Below are 21622 nucleotides of genomic sequence, written 5' to 3'. Positions count from 1 at the left end.
ACATGTATATTCTATTCTATACGTGTATATTCTATTCTATACGTGTATATTCTATTCTATATGTGTATATTCTATTCTATATGTGTATATTCTATTCTATACATGTATATTCTATTCTATATGTGTATATTCTATTCTATATGTGTATATTCTATTCTATATGTGTATATTCTATTCTATACGTGTATATTCTATTCTATATGTGTATATTCTATTCTATACGTGTATCTTCTATTTTATTCTACATATGTATATTCTATTCTATATGTTTATTCTATTCTATACGTGAATATTCTATTTTATTCTACATGTGTATATTTTATTCTAAACGTGTATATTCTATTCTATATGTGTATATTCTATTCTGTATGTGTATATTCTATTTTATTCTATACATGTATATTCTATTCTATATGTGTATATTCTATTCTATATGTGTATATTCTATTCTATACATGTATATTCTATTCTATATGTATATATTCTATTCTATATGTGTATATTCTATTCTGAACGTGTATATTCTATTTTATTATTTACATATATATTTCCTTCTATTCTACAGGTATATGTGTAGATTCTAGTCTATTCTATATGTGTATATTCTATTCAATATATGTATATTCTATAGGTGTATATTATATTATATTCTACAGGTATATGTGTATGTTCTATTCTGTACTTATATATTCTATACGTATATATTAAATTGTATTCTATAAGTGTCTATTCTTTTCTATTCTATATGTATATATTCTATTCTATGTGTGTATTTTCAATTTTATTCCATATGTTTATATATTATTATACAGGTTTATATTCTATACTATATTCTACGGGTATATGTGTATTTTCTATTCTATATGTGTATATTCGATTCTATACTATACATGTATATTCTATTCTATTCTACAGGCATATGTGTACATTGTATTCTATTCTATAGGTGTATATTGTATTCTATTCTATACGTGTTTATTCTATTCTACAGGAATATGTGTATATTCTATTCTATAGGTGTATATTGTATTCTATTCTATACATGTATATTCTATTCTAAGGGACTTGCAGGCTCTGGGACCTGCTATTTGATGGATTATGGATGTAGCCTATTGTAGCCTATATGTTAAACAATGAATGTGAAGAACAGGGACCAGATGTCCTCTTCTATTTCATTTTAATTTCACACTGTAACTATATTCTTAATGTGGTTAGCCTTACATGTAAATCCAGATCTAATCACATGACAGTGGAGCATGCCTCTATTATGTAACAATATGTCCGCTATCCACTAGTAGTCATCGTACGATCCAATGCCATGTGACGCCACTTCCCCGGGATAGGAGGCGTTGTCCCACGGTTCTGCTGCTCAGGCGTCACTTCTATGCAGAAACCGGCTATCTTGCAAAGGGACATACACTAGACAAAGCCTATACATAAAATCGAACGGTGCAGGTATATTTGTGTCTTCGTTCGTGCTATTACTAGGGGTTGCTTGTCCAGGATATAGGCTACGTTGAAATATCATATATAATATCATCGTAGTCTTTTCGTGCAAAAAATGATCAAGAACGGACATCACCCAATGAACACAACAGGGAAAGATGCAGGGACGAACGTCGGCGCTACAGCTTGCAGTCCGGAGAAGAGAAGACGAACCATCCGGGTGTGGTGTGACGGGTGGTGAGTGATACAGAATAACAGTACAGTGACAGCTAGATATAAGGCCTGTGTGGCTACATTGTTGCCCTGGGCATGCATACAATTAAATGAGGCATGCCCACCTCTATGATACTTACACAAATATAGTATATTTCAAAGATTGTATATTTTAATGTGGGGAAAACGTAGCATTATTTCACCATGTATCTGATGTTCAGTGAACTGTCCATAGCCAATGCACTTCTTAGAAATACTGCCATAAACATGCTTGTTCCATTCCGTCGGCATCCCGCCTGTCAAAACAGAAAGGTGTTTCAATAGGCTGCCGCATCACATGCCAGGTATGTTTACCTACCAGTCTTACTCTCAGTAATGGCGACATGCCACCAGGGTATTCACTTTGCATCTTATTCGAGCGATCGGGTAGGCTAAGCACGGCGACCGTAGCCTAGGCAAACTGCATTCACGCATAGTGTGCATACAAGTGGAGAAGGGTGCAATTGTGCCCGGCAATTCGGGGTGTTCCTGCATGTGGACGTTCCTGCATCTGCAGGAACCCCTCTTTATACTTATATTGGTAAATGTTTAAGTTTGGGAGAAGCAGGAGGTAGGGAGCTCCAGTACAGTTGGTGGCGATAATGCACAATAACGTTGGATGCCAGCCACCGATAAACGCCACATAAGAAGGGGTGAGGTGACAACGGTAGCTAGTGTACTTCATCCCTTGCCTGACAGGCACTGTTTTCCCGCAGTTCAGGTAACGACGGCGAGGGCAGGTGTTCAGCAGGTGGGAGAGAAGTACACCGTGTGCTAGCTTAGCCAGCTAGTCCTAAGGAGGACTCCCTTACACAGCAGGAGGACTCTGTTACACAATCAGAATGATGAAACTGAGTACTGAGTACTCCTCAGTTTCATCAGCTGTCTGGGTGGCTGGTCTCAGATGATCCCGCAGGTGAAGAAGCCGGATGTGGAGGTCCTGGGCTGGCATGGTTACACGTGGTCTGTGGTGGTGAGGCCGGTTGGACATACTTCCAAATTCTCTAAAACCCCATTGGAGGCGGCTTATGGTAGAGAAATTGACATTAATTTCTCTGGCAACAACTCTGGTGGACATTCCTGCAGTCAGCATGCCAATTGCACGCTCCCTCAAACTTGATACATCTGTGGCATTGTGTTGTGTGACAAAGCTGCACATTTTAGAGTGGCCTTTTATTGTCCCCAGCATAAGGGGACTGTGTAATGATAGGGAACCAATAGGGTGCTCGAAGGGGGCCGTTCATGCAGGAATGAATGGGATGTTCGATGGGGGGATGTTCATGAAGGAACCAATGGGATGCTGTAGATTCATGTACACAGTGCAGGTAATACCACCTAAATACCACCAAAAGTCAGGTAATTCAAGACAGGAAGAGGGACCTCTGAGATAATACCCAGTGTCAACAGTCCACATTCCTTCCAACACACTTCAGAGTACAGTGTCAGCACTCTGAAGTCTTCTACATCTGTCCCTCTTTCCAGGAACAAGGGCGTTTGTTGCATGCTATATTTCTTTGCATGTTTGTATTTTGTTTCACGGAATTCATAGTTTTCACAAAATACAGCAGGTTACAAACAGCACCCCATAGACCTGCACTATAACTCACTCCACCTCCCTGACACCCACTGTGTTGTGCTGTAGGCGTGGAAACCACAGCACCCTCTTCCTCAGTGTTGTAACCTGCTTATGAAGCAGCCGAGCGCACGGGCAGCAGAAACACTAACAAGCCTGCCATTGTTCCGTGGTCAGAGTTTGTTTCAAAACGGAGTGGTAGTGTGTGGAAACTAAACACTGACAATGTCGAGTGTTTCTGCCATGAGAAACACCGCCACACACAATCTCCCCCTGGGGCAGAGTCTGCAGCTACAGGACATGAACCTGACCCACGTCAGGAAAGTAGGAAAGAAAACACGCGTTGAATTCCTGCGTGTGAAGTTCAGCATTACGGTGGCTTTCTCTGGGAGAATTCCCGTCATTTGGGTGCAGCCACCTAGCCGTGGTTAGATGGAATGTTGCAGAATGTTTTGGATGCCAGAATATTAATCGGTGGGGTGAGTTCCCAAAGCGTGCCTGTGTCAACAGAGCTCATTTCACTAACCCTTCTAACCCCTCGGCCCACACCTGCCATGTCCATGAAAGTTCATGCCCTGCGGACTCACTCGTCTGTCCTCACTAAATACAGCACATTGTTTGGCCATACATTGCAGCAGCATCACCATGTTCTTGTTGACATCTAGCACCATCAGCTGTAGCAGGCCCTAGGAGCGGCACTGGGCAGATTGACTCAGGAAAGGAAATATATATTTGTTTGTCAGTGAGACTTTAGGCTAGATTCTGTCAGATCTGCGCTAGCCAAGACCCACATGGCAGTTGTTTTGGCAGTGTTGGAAGTGAGAGCTGTCAAATCCACAAGCGGACATTGCCATTGGCTGCATGGATTCGCATTAAGATAAATCCTAACTGGTTTAGAAGTTTGAGCACTGGAATGTGAGCTGTCATCTGCCCCTCTATTAGGCTGATAGAAATCCTCTATTTTGTTTTGTGATTTTCAATTTGAGTGTAATTTTTTTCAGAAATTGCCTACATTTACTCATTCTGAACTTGTAACGCGAGTGGGAGGGGTGTGGCTGTGTTTACAATGACCACACGAGAAGACATTCTGCTTTGACGGCTCTAATGCAGTTACACCTCCGACACCACCAAAACATCAGCTGTGCCGTTAACTAGTTAACGCTTGATCTGATTGAATCCTGCCTTAAATCTGATAAACTATCAATTGTTGGAGTGTCACTTGTCAGTGTAAGTGAGACCTTGTCTGTTTGACTATCTATCCGGACTAGATATTGTAGGGTTGCAAAATTCTGTGAACTTTCAATAAATTCTCTGGTTTTCCCAGAATCCCTGTTGGAGGATTCATGGAATCAGGAGGGAATAAACAGGAAATCCAGAATTCAAACAGGGTTTCTGGAAAACCAGGGAGTTTATTTTGCAACCCTAATCTAGACACTGTCCTGCCTTTAGGGTTGAAGTTTGAGACATTCTGTTCTTAATTGGTTTCCAGTGACAGAAGGTAGCCAGGGTCCAAGTTAGCAACATCATCAACTGAGCTCTAAAGTCCACTGACACTCCTCACTCAGGCTTTCACATAGCTGCTGCCAGGCTGTGTTGTGTTCATTAGGCAACAATCAGAAGGAAAAAAACACATACTGAAACAGGAAGGGACTACCTGGATGCTCATTTTCATTTACCGTTGCAAAATGTTTGAAAACGTGTGTGCCCTAATGAAGACGACCCAGAACACAGCCTATAAACATTCAGTTTACAATCTCAGTCAGGTGAGGAGTCATTCTGAGGTGATGTCTGTCAGCATATCCCCAGTAGTAATAATCTCAGTCAGGGGAGGAGTCATTCTGAGGTGATGTCTGTCAGTAAATCCCCAGTAGTAATAATCTCAGTCAGAGGAGGAGTCATTCTGAGATGATGTCTGTCAGTATATCCCCAGTAGTAATAATCTCAGTCAGGGAAGAGTCATTCTGAGGTGATTTCTGTCAGTAGTAATAATCTCAGTCAGGGGAAGAGTCATTCTGAGATGATGTCTGTCAGTATATCCCCAATAGTAATCATCCTAACAGATGTAATGGCACCATAGATTATCTTTATGAGAGAGATAGCACAAGAAGCCTTTATTGGCCTGTGTCATGTATCTATGGTACATGGTATATATCATGTATAGATAGTATATCCAAGCACATTTTAATAACAGCATAGATTATCTTTCTGAGAGCGATATCATATGAAGTATTTGTGATAAATACAAGAAACCATTAGACACAGGCATCAAACAAAGATTTGAACAACAAGAAAAGTGAGAACAAATGTTTGGGCCGTCTTGCTGGAGGGTTGCTAGCCTGGCAGACGTGTAGACCCACGAGGAGGTGGGACTGGTATCAGCCAGACTCTGAAGTCAGGAGGACTGGTATCAGCCAGACTAGGGGTCTCAGCCAGTAATGGAAATTAGATGGTCTTGGGACTTTTTCGGGGGGGGGGCTTGTGCTCTTCTGTTGTCTGTCTACTTCCTCTGATAGTGCTCTCTGTTGTCTGTCTACTTCCTCTGATAGTGCTCTCTGTTGTCTGTCTACTTCCTCTGATAGTGCTCTCTGTTGTCTGTCTACTTCCTCTGATAGTGCTCTCTGTTGTCTGTCTTCTTCCTCTGATAGTGCTCTCTGTTGTCTGTCTACTTCCTCTGATAGTGCTCTCTGTTGTCTGTCTACTTCCTCTGATAGTGCTCTCTGTTGTCTGTCTACTTCCTCTGATAGTGCTCTTCTGTTGTCTGTCTACTTCCTCTGATAGTGCTCTCTGTTGTCTGTCTACTTCCTCTGATAGTGCTCTCTGTTGTCTGTCTACTTCCTCCGATAGCGCTCTCTGTTGTCTGTCTACTTCCTCTGATAGTGCTCTCTGTTGTCTGTCTACTTCCTCTGATAGTGCTCTCTGTTGTCTGTCTACTTCCTCCGATAGCGCTCTCTGTTGTCTGTCTACTTCCTCTGATAGTGCTCTCTGTTGTCTGTCTACTTCCTCTGATAGTGCTCTCTGTTGTCTGTCTACTTCCTCTGATAGTGCTCTCTGTTGTCTGTCTACTTCCTCTGATAGTGCTCTCTGTTGTCTGTCTACTTCCTCTGATAGTGCTCTCTGTTGTCTGTCTACTTCCTCTGATAGTGCTCTCTGTTGTCTGTCTACTTCCTCTGATAGTGCTCTCTGTTGTCTGTCTACTTCCTCTGATAGTGCTCTTTGTCAAAAAAACAGTTAAAGGATCCACATAACGACATGATTGCCCCAAAATGGAGTACATGATTGATTTTAGACATTGATGCTCAATCTATCAATTTAAATGTACAGTAAGTGCACAAACACTTAGAGATTGTATATTTGAAAATATGTCAGTTAAAAAAACACACAGTATGGTTACTTTGTAAACACATGTGACATGGTGTAGACTTAAAGATATCTTTACATTATTATAGTTATTCTATTTGACTGTTTTTACCACAGATTTGTTCCGTTTTATCCTGTTTACCTTATTATAGTGATTCTGTATATCTATCGTTTATCTCTTTAGTTGTGCACTCCTTGCTGTGCTATCTCAATACCACTGTGTCATTCTCTACTAGAACCTAGCTGGTGTTATTGTACCACTCTACCATTCTCTACTAGGACCTAGCTGGTGTTATTGTACCACTCTACCATTCTCTACTAGGACCTAGCTGGTGTTATTGTACCACTCTACCATTCTCTACTAGAACCTAGCTGGTGTTATTGTACCACTCTACCATTCTCTACTATAACCTAGCTGGTGTTATTGTACCACTCTACCATTCTCTACTAAGACCTAGCTGGCGTTATTGTCAAACAGCTCTGGTGCTATTTGGGTGTCTGTCTGCTAGCTGACCTTGCCACACTACTTAATATTTCATCACGTCCTGTGATCCTCTGGTGATTCCTACCCTGCTAAAAAAAACAACAGGAGCAGCATCACCCCAGGCCAGGCCACCTTTCAAGCCACCTAGCGTTCCTGGGTTACACTGTCCAAGGGCAGATATACAGGCAGGCAGAGAGACTTGGACACCAAGCCTAGGACTGCAGGGCCTCTCTCACAAGCATAGTCTCTTATGTAACCCTTAGTCCTTTGTCTCAGTCTCCTTACACACACACACACACACACACACAACACACACACACACACACAACACACACACACACACACACACACACACGCACACACACACACACACACACACACACACACACACACACACACACACACTCACACTTCACTTCACTTCACTTCTGGCCTGACCAGCCACACTCAGTAGTCACATTAAGCCCCCTATTTAGAACAAGCATGTGGATTCCATTCCTCTAACAGACAGTGTGACCGAAACATCTGAACGGTCAGGGACTGCTTATACTGTTCAGTCATCACACACAAAACAATGTCCTTTTGGTCGCGCCATGCAACGTGTTCAGTTAACATTCAATACCGTTGATAACTGACTTGCCTAGTTAAATAAAGGTTAAATAAATAAACAATAAAAAAATCCCTTTAAGAACAGCCACGTGGGAAAGAAAGCTGATAAAAAAGTGATAACATTAAGTGTTCCATCTTGAAAGTTCACTTAAGGGCAGTAGGAAGTAGGAACAAGAGCAGTCTGCAGTATATACGATCACATCACACCATGGTTCAGGGGTTCACTGTGTCATCACTACCCTACCCCTTAGACAGGCAGGCTACTTAGCAACGTGAGATTCTCTTACTGCTCTGGGCTGGACATCTCTAAATCGTGACAGCTCTATTCCGATGACATTTTATAGCAGCGATAGCAATCAGGTCATGTACAGTAGTTGTAAATGGTTCATGACTGATTTGATCCATTTTTACGATCAGTCAAATTACTACAGTTGATGTACCATTAACACACGTTGTATTGACACAATACACTGGTGATAAGAAATCTCCAGGTTTCAACTTTCTCTCTAATACTTTACTGTAGGCAATGTGCCTTTATGTCAAGTGCCTCTATAACACAGGTTACATGACTACCAATGTGCTATTCCAGTTTCGCTATAACATGCTACTGAAGAGACTATGATGTCATTTGCCACATAATGGAAGTTATAGCCCTGAAATTCAACTCAACTTGGAAGCCAGTTCCACTGCTTTTTTCCATTTCCCCCCTCTAGCCAGGGACTGATTTAGACCTGGGACACCAGGTGGGTGGAATAAGGATCAGGTAGAACAGAACCAGCAGGCTCCGGACCTCGTAGGGTCAGATGTAACCCTGGTGGGCCTGGGGAATGGAATGGGGAAAGTGATAAATCCAAAAGAGGTCACAGGACTAGAGGTCGACCGATTAGTCGGCATGTGCGATTAATTAGGGCCGATTTCAAGTTTTCATAACAATCGGTAATCAGCCTTTTTGGACGCCGATTATGGCCGATTACATTACACTCCACGAGGAAACGGCTTGGCAGGCTGACCACCTGTTACGCGAGTGCAGCGTCAAAATGACCTTGTGGCTGCAATGAGCCAAGGTAAGTTGCTGGCTAGCATTAAACTTATCTTGTAAAAAAACAATCAATCTTCACATAATCACTAGTTAACTACACATGGTTGATGATATTACTAGGTTAACTAGCTTGTCCTGCGTTGCATATAATCAATGTGGTGCCTGTTAATTTATCATCAAATCACAGCCTACCTTAACCTCGCCAAACGGCTGATGATTTAACAAAAGTGCATTGCCTAAAAAAGCACAATCTTTGCACAAATGTACCTAAACATAAACATCAACGCCTTTCTTAAAATCAATACACAGAAGTATATATTTTTAAACCTGCATATTTACTTAAAAGACATTCATGTTAGCAGGCAATATTATCTAGGGAAATTATGTTACTTCTCTTGCGTTCATTGCACGCAGAGTCAGGGTATATGCAACAGTTTGGGCCGCCCGGCTCGTTGCGAACTAATTTGCCAGAATTTTACATAATTATGAGATAACATTGAAGGTTGTACAATGTAACAAGAATATTTAGACTGATGGATGCCACCCGTTAGATAAAATACGGAACGGTTCCGTATTTCACTGAAAGAATAAATGTTTTGTTTTCGAGATGATAGTTTCCAGATTTGACCATATTAATGACCAAAGGCTCGTATTTCTGTGTTTATTATATTATAATTATGTCTATGATTTGATATTTGATAGAGCAGTCTGAGCGATGGTAGGCAGCAGCAGGCTTGTAAGCATTCATTCAAACAGCACTTTACTGCGTTTGCCAGCAGCTCTTAGTAATGCTTGAAACACAGCGCTGTTTATAACTTCATGCCTATCTACTCCCGAGATTAGGCTGGCAATACTAAAGTGCCTATAAGAACATCCAATAGTCAAAGGTATATGAAATACAAATGGCATAGAGAGAAATAATCAATGCTTCATAATTCCTAAAATAACTACAACCTAAAACTACTGGGAATATTGAACCACCAGCTTTCATATGTTCTGAGCAAGGAACTGAAACGTTAGCTTTTTTACATGGCACATATTGCACTTTTACTTTCTTCTCCAACACTTTGTTTTTGCATTATTTAAACCAAATTGAACGTGTCATTTTTTATTTGAGACTAAATAGATTTTATTTATGTATTATTTTAAGTTAAAAAATAAGTGTTCAGTGTTAATTGTCATTATTACAAATATATATATATATATATAAAAAATTGGACGAATAATCGGTATCAGCTTTTTTTGGTCCTCCAACAATCGGTATTGGTATCGGCGTTAAAAAATCATAATTGGTCGACCTCTACACGGGACAACAGCGTCCTGTCATCTATAGTACCCATTATGACAAGCTTCATTGTATATAATACCATGGTTCATCATGTTTATGACTGACTATGACAGATGGTATGTCTTATGTAGCTGTTATAAAGGCTTTATGAATCCATACATCAGGGGGCCTACAATATAACATTACCACTTGCTGTGCTAATTCTCACTGTACCTGTACCTCAACCACCACTGAGTGAGGAGCTGGAACAGACACCAAAACACTGCAGGGCCTGTCATGTCAGCAGTTTGAGTGATAGCAGGCTAATGCTAATGTCCACCTGTTAGTCATCACCGTGCTAGATTACTCTGTACCAACCTGAGTCCCAATCTGGGCTATAATCTAATCAGCTACAGATGGAGTGCTCAGTGCTCGTCTCCATGGCTACTCTGGATGTAGTGACTCTGTTTCTCTGACTGTTAGTTTGGTGGTACTAGATGTACATTATAGACAGGTTTCCCAGAACCAGATTAAGCCTACTCCTATTTTACAAAACATTCTCAGTCCAGGAATAGGCTTAATCTGTGTCTGTGTATGAATGCTCCCTAGTATTAACTGTATTATTAACTGCTTTGTTATCCTTCCTCTAGCTATGACATGGTCCATTATGGTCACTCCAACCAGCTGCGGCAGGCCAAGGCCATGGGAGATTACCTCATCGTTGGAGTACACACAGACGGTAAGAGCTTCAGGGTTGGGGTTCCAGTCCCAGCATGCAACAGGGGAGCCTCCATCACACCAGGGCTGGGGTTCAAGTCCCAGCATGCAACAGAGGAGCCTCCATCACACCAGGGCTGGGGTTCAAGTCCCAGCATGCAACAGGAGAGCCTCCATCACACCAGGGTTGGGGTTCAAGTCCCAGCATGCAACAGGAGAGCCTCCATCACACCAGGGTTGGGGTTCAAGTCCCAGCATGCAACAGGAGAGCCTCCATCACACCAGGGCTGGGTTCCAGTCCCAACGTGCAACAGGAGAGTCTCCATCATACCAGGGGTTGTATTCATTAAGAACAACGTAAGAAAATGGATGGAAACAGGGAGGAGTTACCTGGACCAATACCAGGCGTTACCTTGTCCAATAAGAATTGTTAATTTCCGTTGTGGGCCCTAATGAATGTGGCCCTGACCTCCATGGAATAACCACCACCTCCCAATCCCCTCAGATGCCCAGACCCAGCATAGTGACCTCATCTTTCAGTCCTCAACTGCCAATACTAGTCCCCCATTACATCTCCTACCCCAACCAAGACCCCAACCAGACCTGACCTGCATCACCTCAACGCAGAGCCAACACCCCCTAAACACACACACACACCAAAGCATCTCCCACCAGACCCCATCTCTCTCCTCCTTCTCTCCCAAACCCTTCAGCCTGACATGGGGAGGTGTCGTGCGGCCAGCCTCCCACTGCTTTAATAACTCATCACCATCAGACACCAGAGTTGTGTTCATTAGGCACTAAATTAAATAAAAACAGACTGAAACAAGGATGGACTACCTGGATGGACTACCTGTTTTTCATTGCGTTTCCTAATGAACACGAGCCACTTGTGTGCTGTAAGATCTTGTGACAGTAGTAACACAGGGGCCCAAACAGTGGCTGGGACACAACAACACATCACAGCCTCCCATGGCACACTAGGGCACTCTGACACTGGGACCGACAGACACACTGTGCGACGGGCGCCATGTCAGTGTTTACCATAACCCAGAACTACATGGCTTAACACAAACAATAGAGCCTCACACACTGTGGTCTGTCAGGGACAAAGGAGCACATATATAGTAGGCTATAACCTCTCTATCACAGAGAGAGAGGGGGGGGGGGGTGAGAGAGAGAGGCGAGAGGCGAGAGGCGTGATAATGGATTATCTCTGCTACAGTGTGGATAATGTACTGTACAGTCAGTGTAAAACTATTATACAGCTGGTCATGTATTTCTCTCTACCCCCTTAGGTTTATAACAGACAAGGTCATTGTCACATCCAGTTTTGATGACTTTGCTAAAATATATACACAGACTCTAAAGCCCTTGTCTTACCCACATTTATCATTTCTAGCCTGGGCCTAGATCTATTTGTGCTGTCTTGCCAACTTCTATGGCAAGGCATGCCGATGAACATGGGGGTTAATTTGGCAGACAACACAAACAGTTCTGGGACCTGGCTGGATTATTTCACTTTATTGAAATAAGTTCACAGTCAACCAAGTGTTGGCGGTCATTCAGTATATCCACCCCTATGTTGTTGTACACACTTTGTTATTGTTTGAGTCCATCACACTACCTACTGTAGCAGCCTGGTGGTCCATTCTTTTCATGCTCTAGCCTACTATTTTCTTTCTTCGTTGTCATGCCAATGGTTGACAACAACATGACAGTTGGCTACAGCGCATGCAGTATAGCAGGGTTTCCTAAACTCGGTCCTGGGTCCCCCCTGGGTGCACTTTTTTGCCCTAGCACTACACAGCTGATTCAGATAATAATGTGTGGGGGGGGGGGGGGGGTTGAGTACCTTATCCTGTCAAGACGTTCAGGACACTATCTGTTTATATTTCACCTTTATTTAACCAGGTAGGACAGTTGAGAACAAGTTCTCATTTACAACTGCGACCTGGCCAAGATAAAGCAAAGCAGTTCGACACAACCAACAACACAGAGTTACATATGGAATAAAACAAACATGCAGTCAATAATACAGTAGAAAAATAAGTATATATACAATGTGAGCAAATGAGGTGAGATAAGGGAGGTAAAGGCAATAAATAGGCCATGGTGGCGAAGTAAATACAATATAGCAATTAAAACACTAGAAGGGTATATTTCACAGTAGATGAGTGTGCAAAGTAGAAATACTGAGGTGCAAAGGAGCACAATAAAATAAAAAATACAGTAGGGGGAAGAAGTAGTTGTTTGGGCTATTTATAGATAGTCTATAGTAAACATGGTCATTATGACTTGTCTATAGTAAACATGGTCATTATGACTCGTCTATAGTAAACATGGTCATCATGACTCGTCTATAGTAAACATGGTCATCATGACTCGTCTATAGTAAACATGGTCATCATGACTCGTCTATAGTAAACATGGTCATTATGACTCGTCTATAGTAAACATGGTCATCATGACTCGTCTATAGTAAACATGGTCATCATGACTCGTCTATAGTAAACATGGTCATCATGACTCGTCTATAGTAAACATGGTCATCATGACTCGTCTATAGTAAACATGGTCATTATGACTCGTCTATAGTAAACATGGTCATCATGACTCGTCTATAGTAAACATGGTCATTATGACTCGTCTATAGTAAACATGGTCATTATGACTTGTCTATAGTAAACATGGTCATTATGACTCGTCTATAGTAAACATGGTCATCATGACTCGTCTATAGTAAACATGGTCATCATGACTCGTCTATAGTAAACATGGTCATCATGACTCGTCTATAGTAAACATGGTCATTATGACTCGTCTATAGTAAACATGGTCATCATGACTCGTCTATAGTAAACATGGTCATTATGACTCGTCTATAGTAAACATGGTCATTATGACTCGTCTATAGTAAACATGGTCATCATGACTCGTCTATAGTAAACATGGTCATCATGACTCGTCTATAGTAAACATGGTCATTATGACTCGTCTATAGTAAACATGGTCATTATGACTCGTCTATAGTAAACATGGTCATCATGACTCGTCTATAGTAAACATGGTCATCATGACTCGTCTATAGTAAACATGGTCATCATGACTCGTCTATAGTAAACATGGTCATTATGACTCGTCTATAGTAAACATGGTCATTATGACTCGTCTATAGTAAACATGGTCATCATGACTCGTCTATAGTAAACATGGTCATTATGACTCGTCTATAGTAAACATGGTCATCATGACTCGTCTATAGTAAACATGGTCATCATGACTCGTCTATAGTAAACATGGTCATCATGACTCGTCTATAGTAAACATGGTCATTATGACTCGTCTATAGTAAACATGGTCATCATGACTCGTCTATAGTAAACATGGTCATTATGACTCGTCTATAGTAAACATGGTCATTATGACTCGTCTATAGTAAACATGGTCATCATGACTCGTCTATAGTAAACATGGTCATCATGACTCGTCTATAGTAAACATGGTCATTATGACTCGTCTATAGTAAACATGGTCATTATGACTCGTCTATAGTAAACATGGTCATTATGACTCGTCTATAGTAAACATGGTCATCATGACTCGTCTATAGTAAACATGGTCATCATGACTCGTCTATAGTAAACATGGTCATCATGACTCGTCTATAGTAAACATGGTCATCATGACTCGTCTATAGTAAACATGGTCATCATGACTCGTCTATAGTAAACATGGTCATTATGACTCGTCTATAGTAAACATGGTCATTATGACTCGTCTATAGTAAACATGGTCATTATGACTCGTCTATAGTAAACATGGTCATCATGACTCGTCTATAGTAAACATGGTCATTATGACTCGTCTATAGTAAACATGGTCATCATGACTCGTCTATAGTAAACATGGTCATCATGACTCGTCTATAGTAAACATGGTCATCATGACTCGTCTATAGTAAACATGGTCATCATGACTCGTCTACAGTAAACATGGTCATCATGACTCGTCTATAGTAAACATGGTCATTATGACTCGTCTATAGTAAACATGGTCATTATGACTCGTCTATAGTAAACATGGTCATTATGACTCGTCTATAGTAAACATGGTCATCATGACTCGTCTATAGTAAACATGGTCATTATGACTCGTCTATAGTAAACATGGTCATCATGACTCGTCTATAGTAAACATGGTCATCATGACTCGTCTATAGTAAACATGGTCATCATGACTCGTCTATAGTAAACATGGTCATTATGACTCGTCTATAGTAAACATGGTCATTATGACTCGTCTATAGTAAACATGGTCATCATGACTCGTCTATAGTAAACATGGTCATTATGACTCGTCTATAGTAAACATGGTCATCATGACTCGTCTATAGTAAACATGGTCATTATGACTCGTCTATAGTAAATAAACATGGTCATCATGACTCGTCTATAGTAAACATGGTCATCATGACTCGTCTATAGTAAACATGGTCATTATGACTCGTCTATAGTAAACATGGTCATTATGACTCGTCTATAGTAAACATGGTCATCATGACTCGTCTATAGTAAACATGGTCATCATGACTCGTCTATAGTAAACATGGTCATTATGACTTGTCTATAGTAAACATGGTCATCATGACTCGTCTATAGTAAACATGGTCAACATGACTCGTCTATAGTAAACATGGTCATTATGACTCGTCTATAGTAAACATGGTCATCATGACTCGTCTATAGTAAACATGGTCATCATGACTCGTCTATAGTAAAAATGGTCATTATGACTCGTCTATAGTAAACATGGTCATCATGACTCGTCTATAGTAAACATGGTCATTATGACTCGTCTATAGTAAACATGGTCATCATGACTCGTCTATAGTAAACATGGTCATTATGACTCGTCTATAGTAAACATGGTCATCATGACTCGTCTATAGTAAACATGGTCATCATGACTCGTCTATAGTAAACATGGTCATCATGACTCGTCTATAGTAAACATGGTCATTATGACTCGTCTATAGTAAACATGGTCATCATGACTCGTCTATAGTAAACATGGTCATCATGACTCGTCTATAGTAAACATGGTCATCATGACTCGTCTATAGTAAACATGGTCATCATGACTCGTCTATAGTAAACATGGTCATCATGACTCGTCTATAGTAAACATGGTCATCATGACTCGTCTATAGTAAACATGGTCATCATGACTCGTCTATAGTAAACATGGTCATCATGACTCGTCTATAGTAAACATGGTCATTATGACTCATCTATAGTAAACATGGTCATTATGACTTGTCTATAGTAAACATGGTCATCATGACTCGTCTATAGTAAATAAACATGGTCATCATGACTCGTCTATAGTAAACATGGTCATTATGACTCGTCTATAGTAAATAAACATGGTCATCATGACTCGTCTATAGTAAACATGGTCATTATGACTCGTCTATAGTAAACATGGTCATCATGACTCGTCTATAGTAAACATGGTCATTATGACTCGTCTATAGTAAACATGGCCATAAAATGTGTCTCTTACCGTCAGCTGTGAATGTGCAGACATGGATCTAAATGTGGACCGGAACTGATCACAGGACACTTGTTATAAAGGGATAGTTCACTCAACTCATTTCATCATCATCACAACTTTTTCTCTGTACTGAAAGTGCTCTATCTTGAAAACTTAACTGCTGATATGGACACTTTTTGAGGGATCATGTTAACAGTGTTCTAATGAACAAAATACTAAAAGATGAAGTCTCCCTTTAATGCCAGGTGAAAACACTCTCTACAGCTATTAGCTTCTGGTGGTCGGTGTGTTTTGATGGATATCAGTGACCATTAGTAATAATACCTCCTCACCCTGTAGGTGAGATCTCACAGCACAAGGGTCCCCCGGTCTTCACCCAGGATGAACGATACAAGATGGTGAGAGCCATCAAGTGGGTGGATGAGATAGTGGAGGGAGCGCCCTACGTCACCACGCTGGAGACCCTGGACAAGTACACCAGTGACTTCTGTGTGCACGGAGGTGAGTTTGCTGAGATACTTGAATTTGTGGGCCGGTTCTGAATATTCAGTTCATCTTTATTTAACCAGGATAGGCCACTCAGCAACTGTTTGTGTAGAGAGAGAGAGGAACATCCCCCCCATGTCTTTGATAGGTTTGCTGAAAATCTGAAACAGAACATTTTAATTGACTGTAACACCACGTAGTGTAGACTCAAAAATAGTAGAGTAGAACTTATTTTCATTGTATTGTTTTAATGTGAACATAGTAACACAAAAACATAGTAACAGTAGTAACACAGTAACATAGTAACACAGTAACATAGTAACACAGTAACATAGTAACAGTAGTAACAGTAGTAACACAGTAACATAGTAACACAGTAACATAGTAACACAGTAACATAGTAACACAGTAACATAGTAACAGTAGTAACAGTAGTAACATAGTAACAGTAGTAACATAGTAACACAGTAACACATTAACATATTAGCACAGTGACACAGTAACATACTAACACAGTAACATAGTAACACAGTAACATAGTAACACAGTAACATAGTAACACAGTAACATAGTAACATATTAGCACAGTGACACAGTAACATACTAACACAGTAGCATAGTAACACAGTAACATAGTAACACAGTAACATAGTAACACAGTAACATATTAACACAGTGACACAGTAACATATTAACACAGTAACATAGTAACATACTAACACAGTAACATATTAGCACAGTAACATAGTAACATATTAGCACAGTGACATAGTAACATATTAACACAGTAACACAGTGACATAGTAACATATTAACACAGTAACATAGTAACACAGTAACATATTAACACAGTAACATAGTAACACAGTAACATAGTAACACAGTAACATATTAGCACAGTAACATAGTAACATATTAGCACAGTGACATAGTAACATATTAACACAGTAACACAGTGACATAGTAACATATTAACACAGTAACGCAGTGACATAGTAACATATTAACACAGTAACACAGTGACATAGTAACATATTAACACAGTAACACAGTGACATAGTAACATATTAACACAGTAACATAATAACACAGTAACATATTAACACAGTAACATAGTAACACAGTAACATGGTAACAGTAGTAACACAGTAACATACTAACACAGTGACATATTAACATAGTAACCCAATAACATACTAACACAGTAACATGGTAACAGTAGTAACACAGTAACATACTAACACAGTGACATATTAACATAGTAACCCAATAACATACTAACACAGTAACATAGTAACACAGTAACATATTAGCACGGTGACATAGTAACATACTAACACAGTAACACAGTAACATAGTAACACAGTAACAGAGTAACACAGTAACATATTAGCACAGTGACATAGTAACATAGTAACTTATTAACCCATTAACATATTATATTAACATAGTGGCATTATTAAACCATTAACATATTATATTAACATAGTAACACTGTGAGGAACTAGTAACACAAGCATTTCACTGCATCCGCTATAACATCTGCTAAACTGTTTACGTGACCAATACCCTTATTTGATTTAGTTTTTATATTTTTGGGGATAATATCCTGTTTTGTGTTTTCCCAGTATCTAATTGTTCTATCTTTCCCCTTGACCTCCTGTAAAGTATCTCATGTCTGTCAACTTGATCAGAATATAGCAGACATGTTGAATGTGTCATTTCAGATGACATCACACTAACAGTGGATGGGAAGGACACATACGAAGAGGTGAAGAGGTCAGGGAGGTACAGGTGAGAGTTACTCAAGCTGGAATGAACCTTGAACTAAAGCTGTCGTTAATAATATACACTGAACAAAAATATAAAGGCAACATGTAAAGTGTTGGTCCCATGTTTCATGAGCTGAAATAAAAGATCTCAGAAATGTTCCATATGCATAAAAAGCTTATTTCTCTCAAATCTTGAGCTCCAATTTGTTTATATCCTGTTAGTGAGCATTTCTCCTTTGCCAAGATAATCCATCCACCTGACAGGTATGGCATATGAAGAAGCTGATTACACAGCATGATCATTACACAGGTGCATTTGTGCTAGGGACAATAAAAGTCCACTCTAAAATGTGCAGTTTTGTCACACAACACAATGCCACAGATGCCTCAAGTTTAGAGGGAGTGTGCAATTGGCATGCTGACGGCAGGAATGTCCACCAGAGCTGTTGCCAGAGAATGGAATGTTCATTTCTATACCATAAGCCACGTCGTTTTAGAGAATTTGGCAGTGCGTCTGTGAACGGAGTGCCCCATGGTGGGGTTATGGTATGGGCAGGCATAAGCTGCAGACAATGAACACAATTGCATTTTATCGATGGCAATTTGAATGAACAGAGATACCGTGATGAGATCCTGAGGCCCATTGTCGTGCCATTCATCCGCCGCCATCACCTCATGTTTCAGCATGATAATGCACAGCGCCATGTTGCAAGGATCGGTTACACAATTCCTGGATGCTGAAAATGTCCCATTTCTTCCATGGCCTGCATACTCACCAGACATGTCACCCATTGAGCATGTTTGGGATGCTCTGGATCGACATATACGACGTGTTCTAGTTCCAGACAATCTCCAGCAACTTCACACAGCCATTGAAGAGGAGTGGGACAACATTCCACAGGCCACAATCAACAACCTAATTAACTCTATGTGAAGGAGATGTGTCGTGCTGCATGAGGCAAATGGTAGATACTGACTGACACACCAGATACTGACTGGTTTTCTGATTCACTACCCTACTTTTTTTTAAAGGTATCTGTGACCAACAGATGCATATCTGTATTCCCAGTCATGTCATATGCATAGATTAGGGCCTAATGAATGTATTTCAATTGACTGATTTCCTTATAGGAATTGTAACTGCAAAATCTTAGAAATTGTTGCATTTTGCGTTTATATTTTCTATAGTATATTTTATATTATTTTATATATTATCATATTATTATTGCTGTTGTTATGCTCTGTTTACAATTGTACAATTTTATATCATGGCCTGGTGTGGTTCCAGGGAGTGCAAGCGAACCCAGGGAGTTTCTACCACAGACCTGGTCGGTCGCATGCTACTGATGACCAAAGCCCACCACAGCAACATAGTGAGTATAGAAACCCCTCATAGGTTACCATGGTGAGTATAGAAACCCCTCATAGGTTAGGAGTTCTTCCACTTCAGTTGAATTTCCACTTAGTCTCCTGTTGACATCAAAAATGTAGAAGTCATGATATGCTCCTATCTGTCATGTCTCCGAGCTCCTATTGTTACAGTTGAATAATAGATCAACTGAAGCCTGTTTCCTCTCCTATGTCCCCTCAGGGCCATTCAGACTATCAACAGCACACAGACAACTTTGGCAAGGTAGGTCCCATGTCTACTCTCATACAAGTACAACTTTAAGAAAAGTTATTTTTTTAAATCCCACAAAGGCTCACTCTGTGAAATGCACAGCTGTCTGTTTTTGATCATTTAAATAAAGAAGTGCCCTTTAAAAGAGAGTACACTTGACCATAGCAACTGCTTTGTCATGGTCTACTATTTGTGTCCAAATCCTGGGTAGACTTTCTCTGCTACAGCTTTAGTACCCCCCCCAACTCTCGCCAACTCTCTCTCTGAAACAAAGAGTGTTATTGTGGTGCCCAGTTGATAATCAAAACTGTGGGCCTGGCCAGGTGGTAATGAATACCACCTCTGTTCCCTCTGAATGCAGAAACTGACCAGAGGATCTACATTTGAACAACGTTTAGATTCCAAATGGGGAAAGAGAACGGAATGATCACCGTTACGTAACAAATGTTCTCTTTTTCAAACGTTGAAAGAGAGAGAAAACATATATTTGGCCAGTGTTGAATAAATGTGTTGGGGGCTCTGACGGACATTGAGATATACCTCACAGTGCTGACGGACTGGCTACTGGATGTTCAAGAAGAGGGATCTCAGATGGTGTTTTACTCATTTGGCCACTGGGTGGCGCAGTGTGATCATTTTCTCCTATGAGAAAAGACCATAGTGAATATTGAATACCAACTTTGAACACCAAATGTTATAGGATTTTAATAAGTCAAGCTGCCACATACTGGCATGGTGTGTTGTTCCCCTTTCTGCCCAATGAACACATTTATGGACAATACTTCATTCCATTTAGGGGACTTTAAATCTTTTGGCACAATAACTCCCTCAGAGGTTCTACCTGTATAGCCTCTGTAAGGAATATCATACAGCATCATCTATTACTCAGTGTAATGATATCATTCCTTTGCTGGCTTGGAATGAACATTTAATCGTGGTTTGTCAAGTGCTACACTGTATTTATACTTTGTGCATTATGGGTGTTGCAGGGTCCTAAGGGCCACAGTCCGTGGACGGGGGTGTCCCAGTTCCTCCAGACGTCCCAGAAGATTATCCAGTTTGCCTCAGGACAGGAGCCTCAGCCTGGGGACACCATCATCTATGTGGCTGGAGCCTTCGACCTCTTCCGTATCCTCTGTCTGGTGGCTCCATGAACGCACTACTTTCAATTGCATGTGTTTGATACCATTCCATTCGTTGCATTCCAGCCAATACAATGGCTGGAATCCTGCATGGTGATGTCTCCCTCCACCAGCCTCCTCATATTTACCATGTCTGGTGCCAGGACATTTTCCTGACCATGTCTATAATATGAAGTGTGTTGATACAGGTAACTGACAAAATAAAGGAAACACTAACATAAAGTGTTTTAATAGGGTGTTGGGCCACCACGAGCCAGAACAGCTTAATTCCCCCTTGGCATGCATTCTACAAGTGTCT

General features: G+C 40.6%; 1 protein-coding gene across 1 annotated transcript in view; it reads left to right on the top strand.

The window, feature by feature from the left end:
- Positions 1-1059: 1059 nt before the first annotated feature.
- LOC110487041 (ethanolamine-phosphate cytidylyltransferase) overlaps positions 1060-21622 on the top strand; it is a 30802-nt gene continuing 10239 nt past the window's right edge. Inside the window, exons 1-7 of the mRNA XM_090197365.1 lie at positions 1060-1683; positions 10678-10766; positions 16643-16804; positions 18517-18583; positions 19850-19934; positions 20153-20194; positions 21172-21310. Of these exons, the coding sequence (XP_090053491.1) occupies positions 1562-1683; positions 10678-10766; positions 16643-16804; positions 18517-18583; positions 19850-19934; positions 20153-20194; positions 21172-21310 (706 nt within the window). The 5' untranslated portion in view covers positions 1060-1561. The remainder of the gene's footprint in view (positions 1684-10677; positions 10767-16642; positions 16805-18516; positions 18584-19849; positions 19935-20152; positions 20195-21171; positions 21311-21622) is intronic.

Source organism: Oncorhynchus mykiss, chromosome 13, assembly GCF_057628025.1.
Source record: "Oncorhynchus mykiss isolate SJ-2025 chromosome 13, ASM5762802v1, whole genome shotgun sequence".
Classification (NCBI taxonomy): domain Eukaryota; kingdom Metazoa; phylum Chordata; class Actinopteri; order Salmoniformes; family Salmonidae; genus Oncorhynchus; species Oncorhynchus mykiss.
This window is presented reverse-complemented; position numbering and strand designations above follow the sequence as displayed.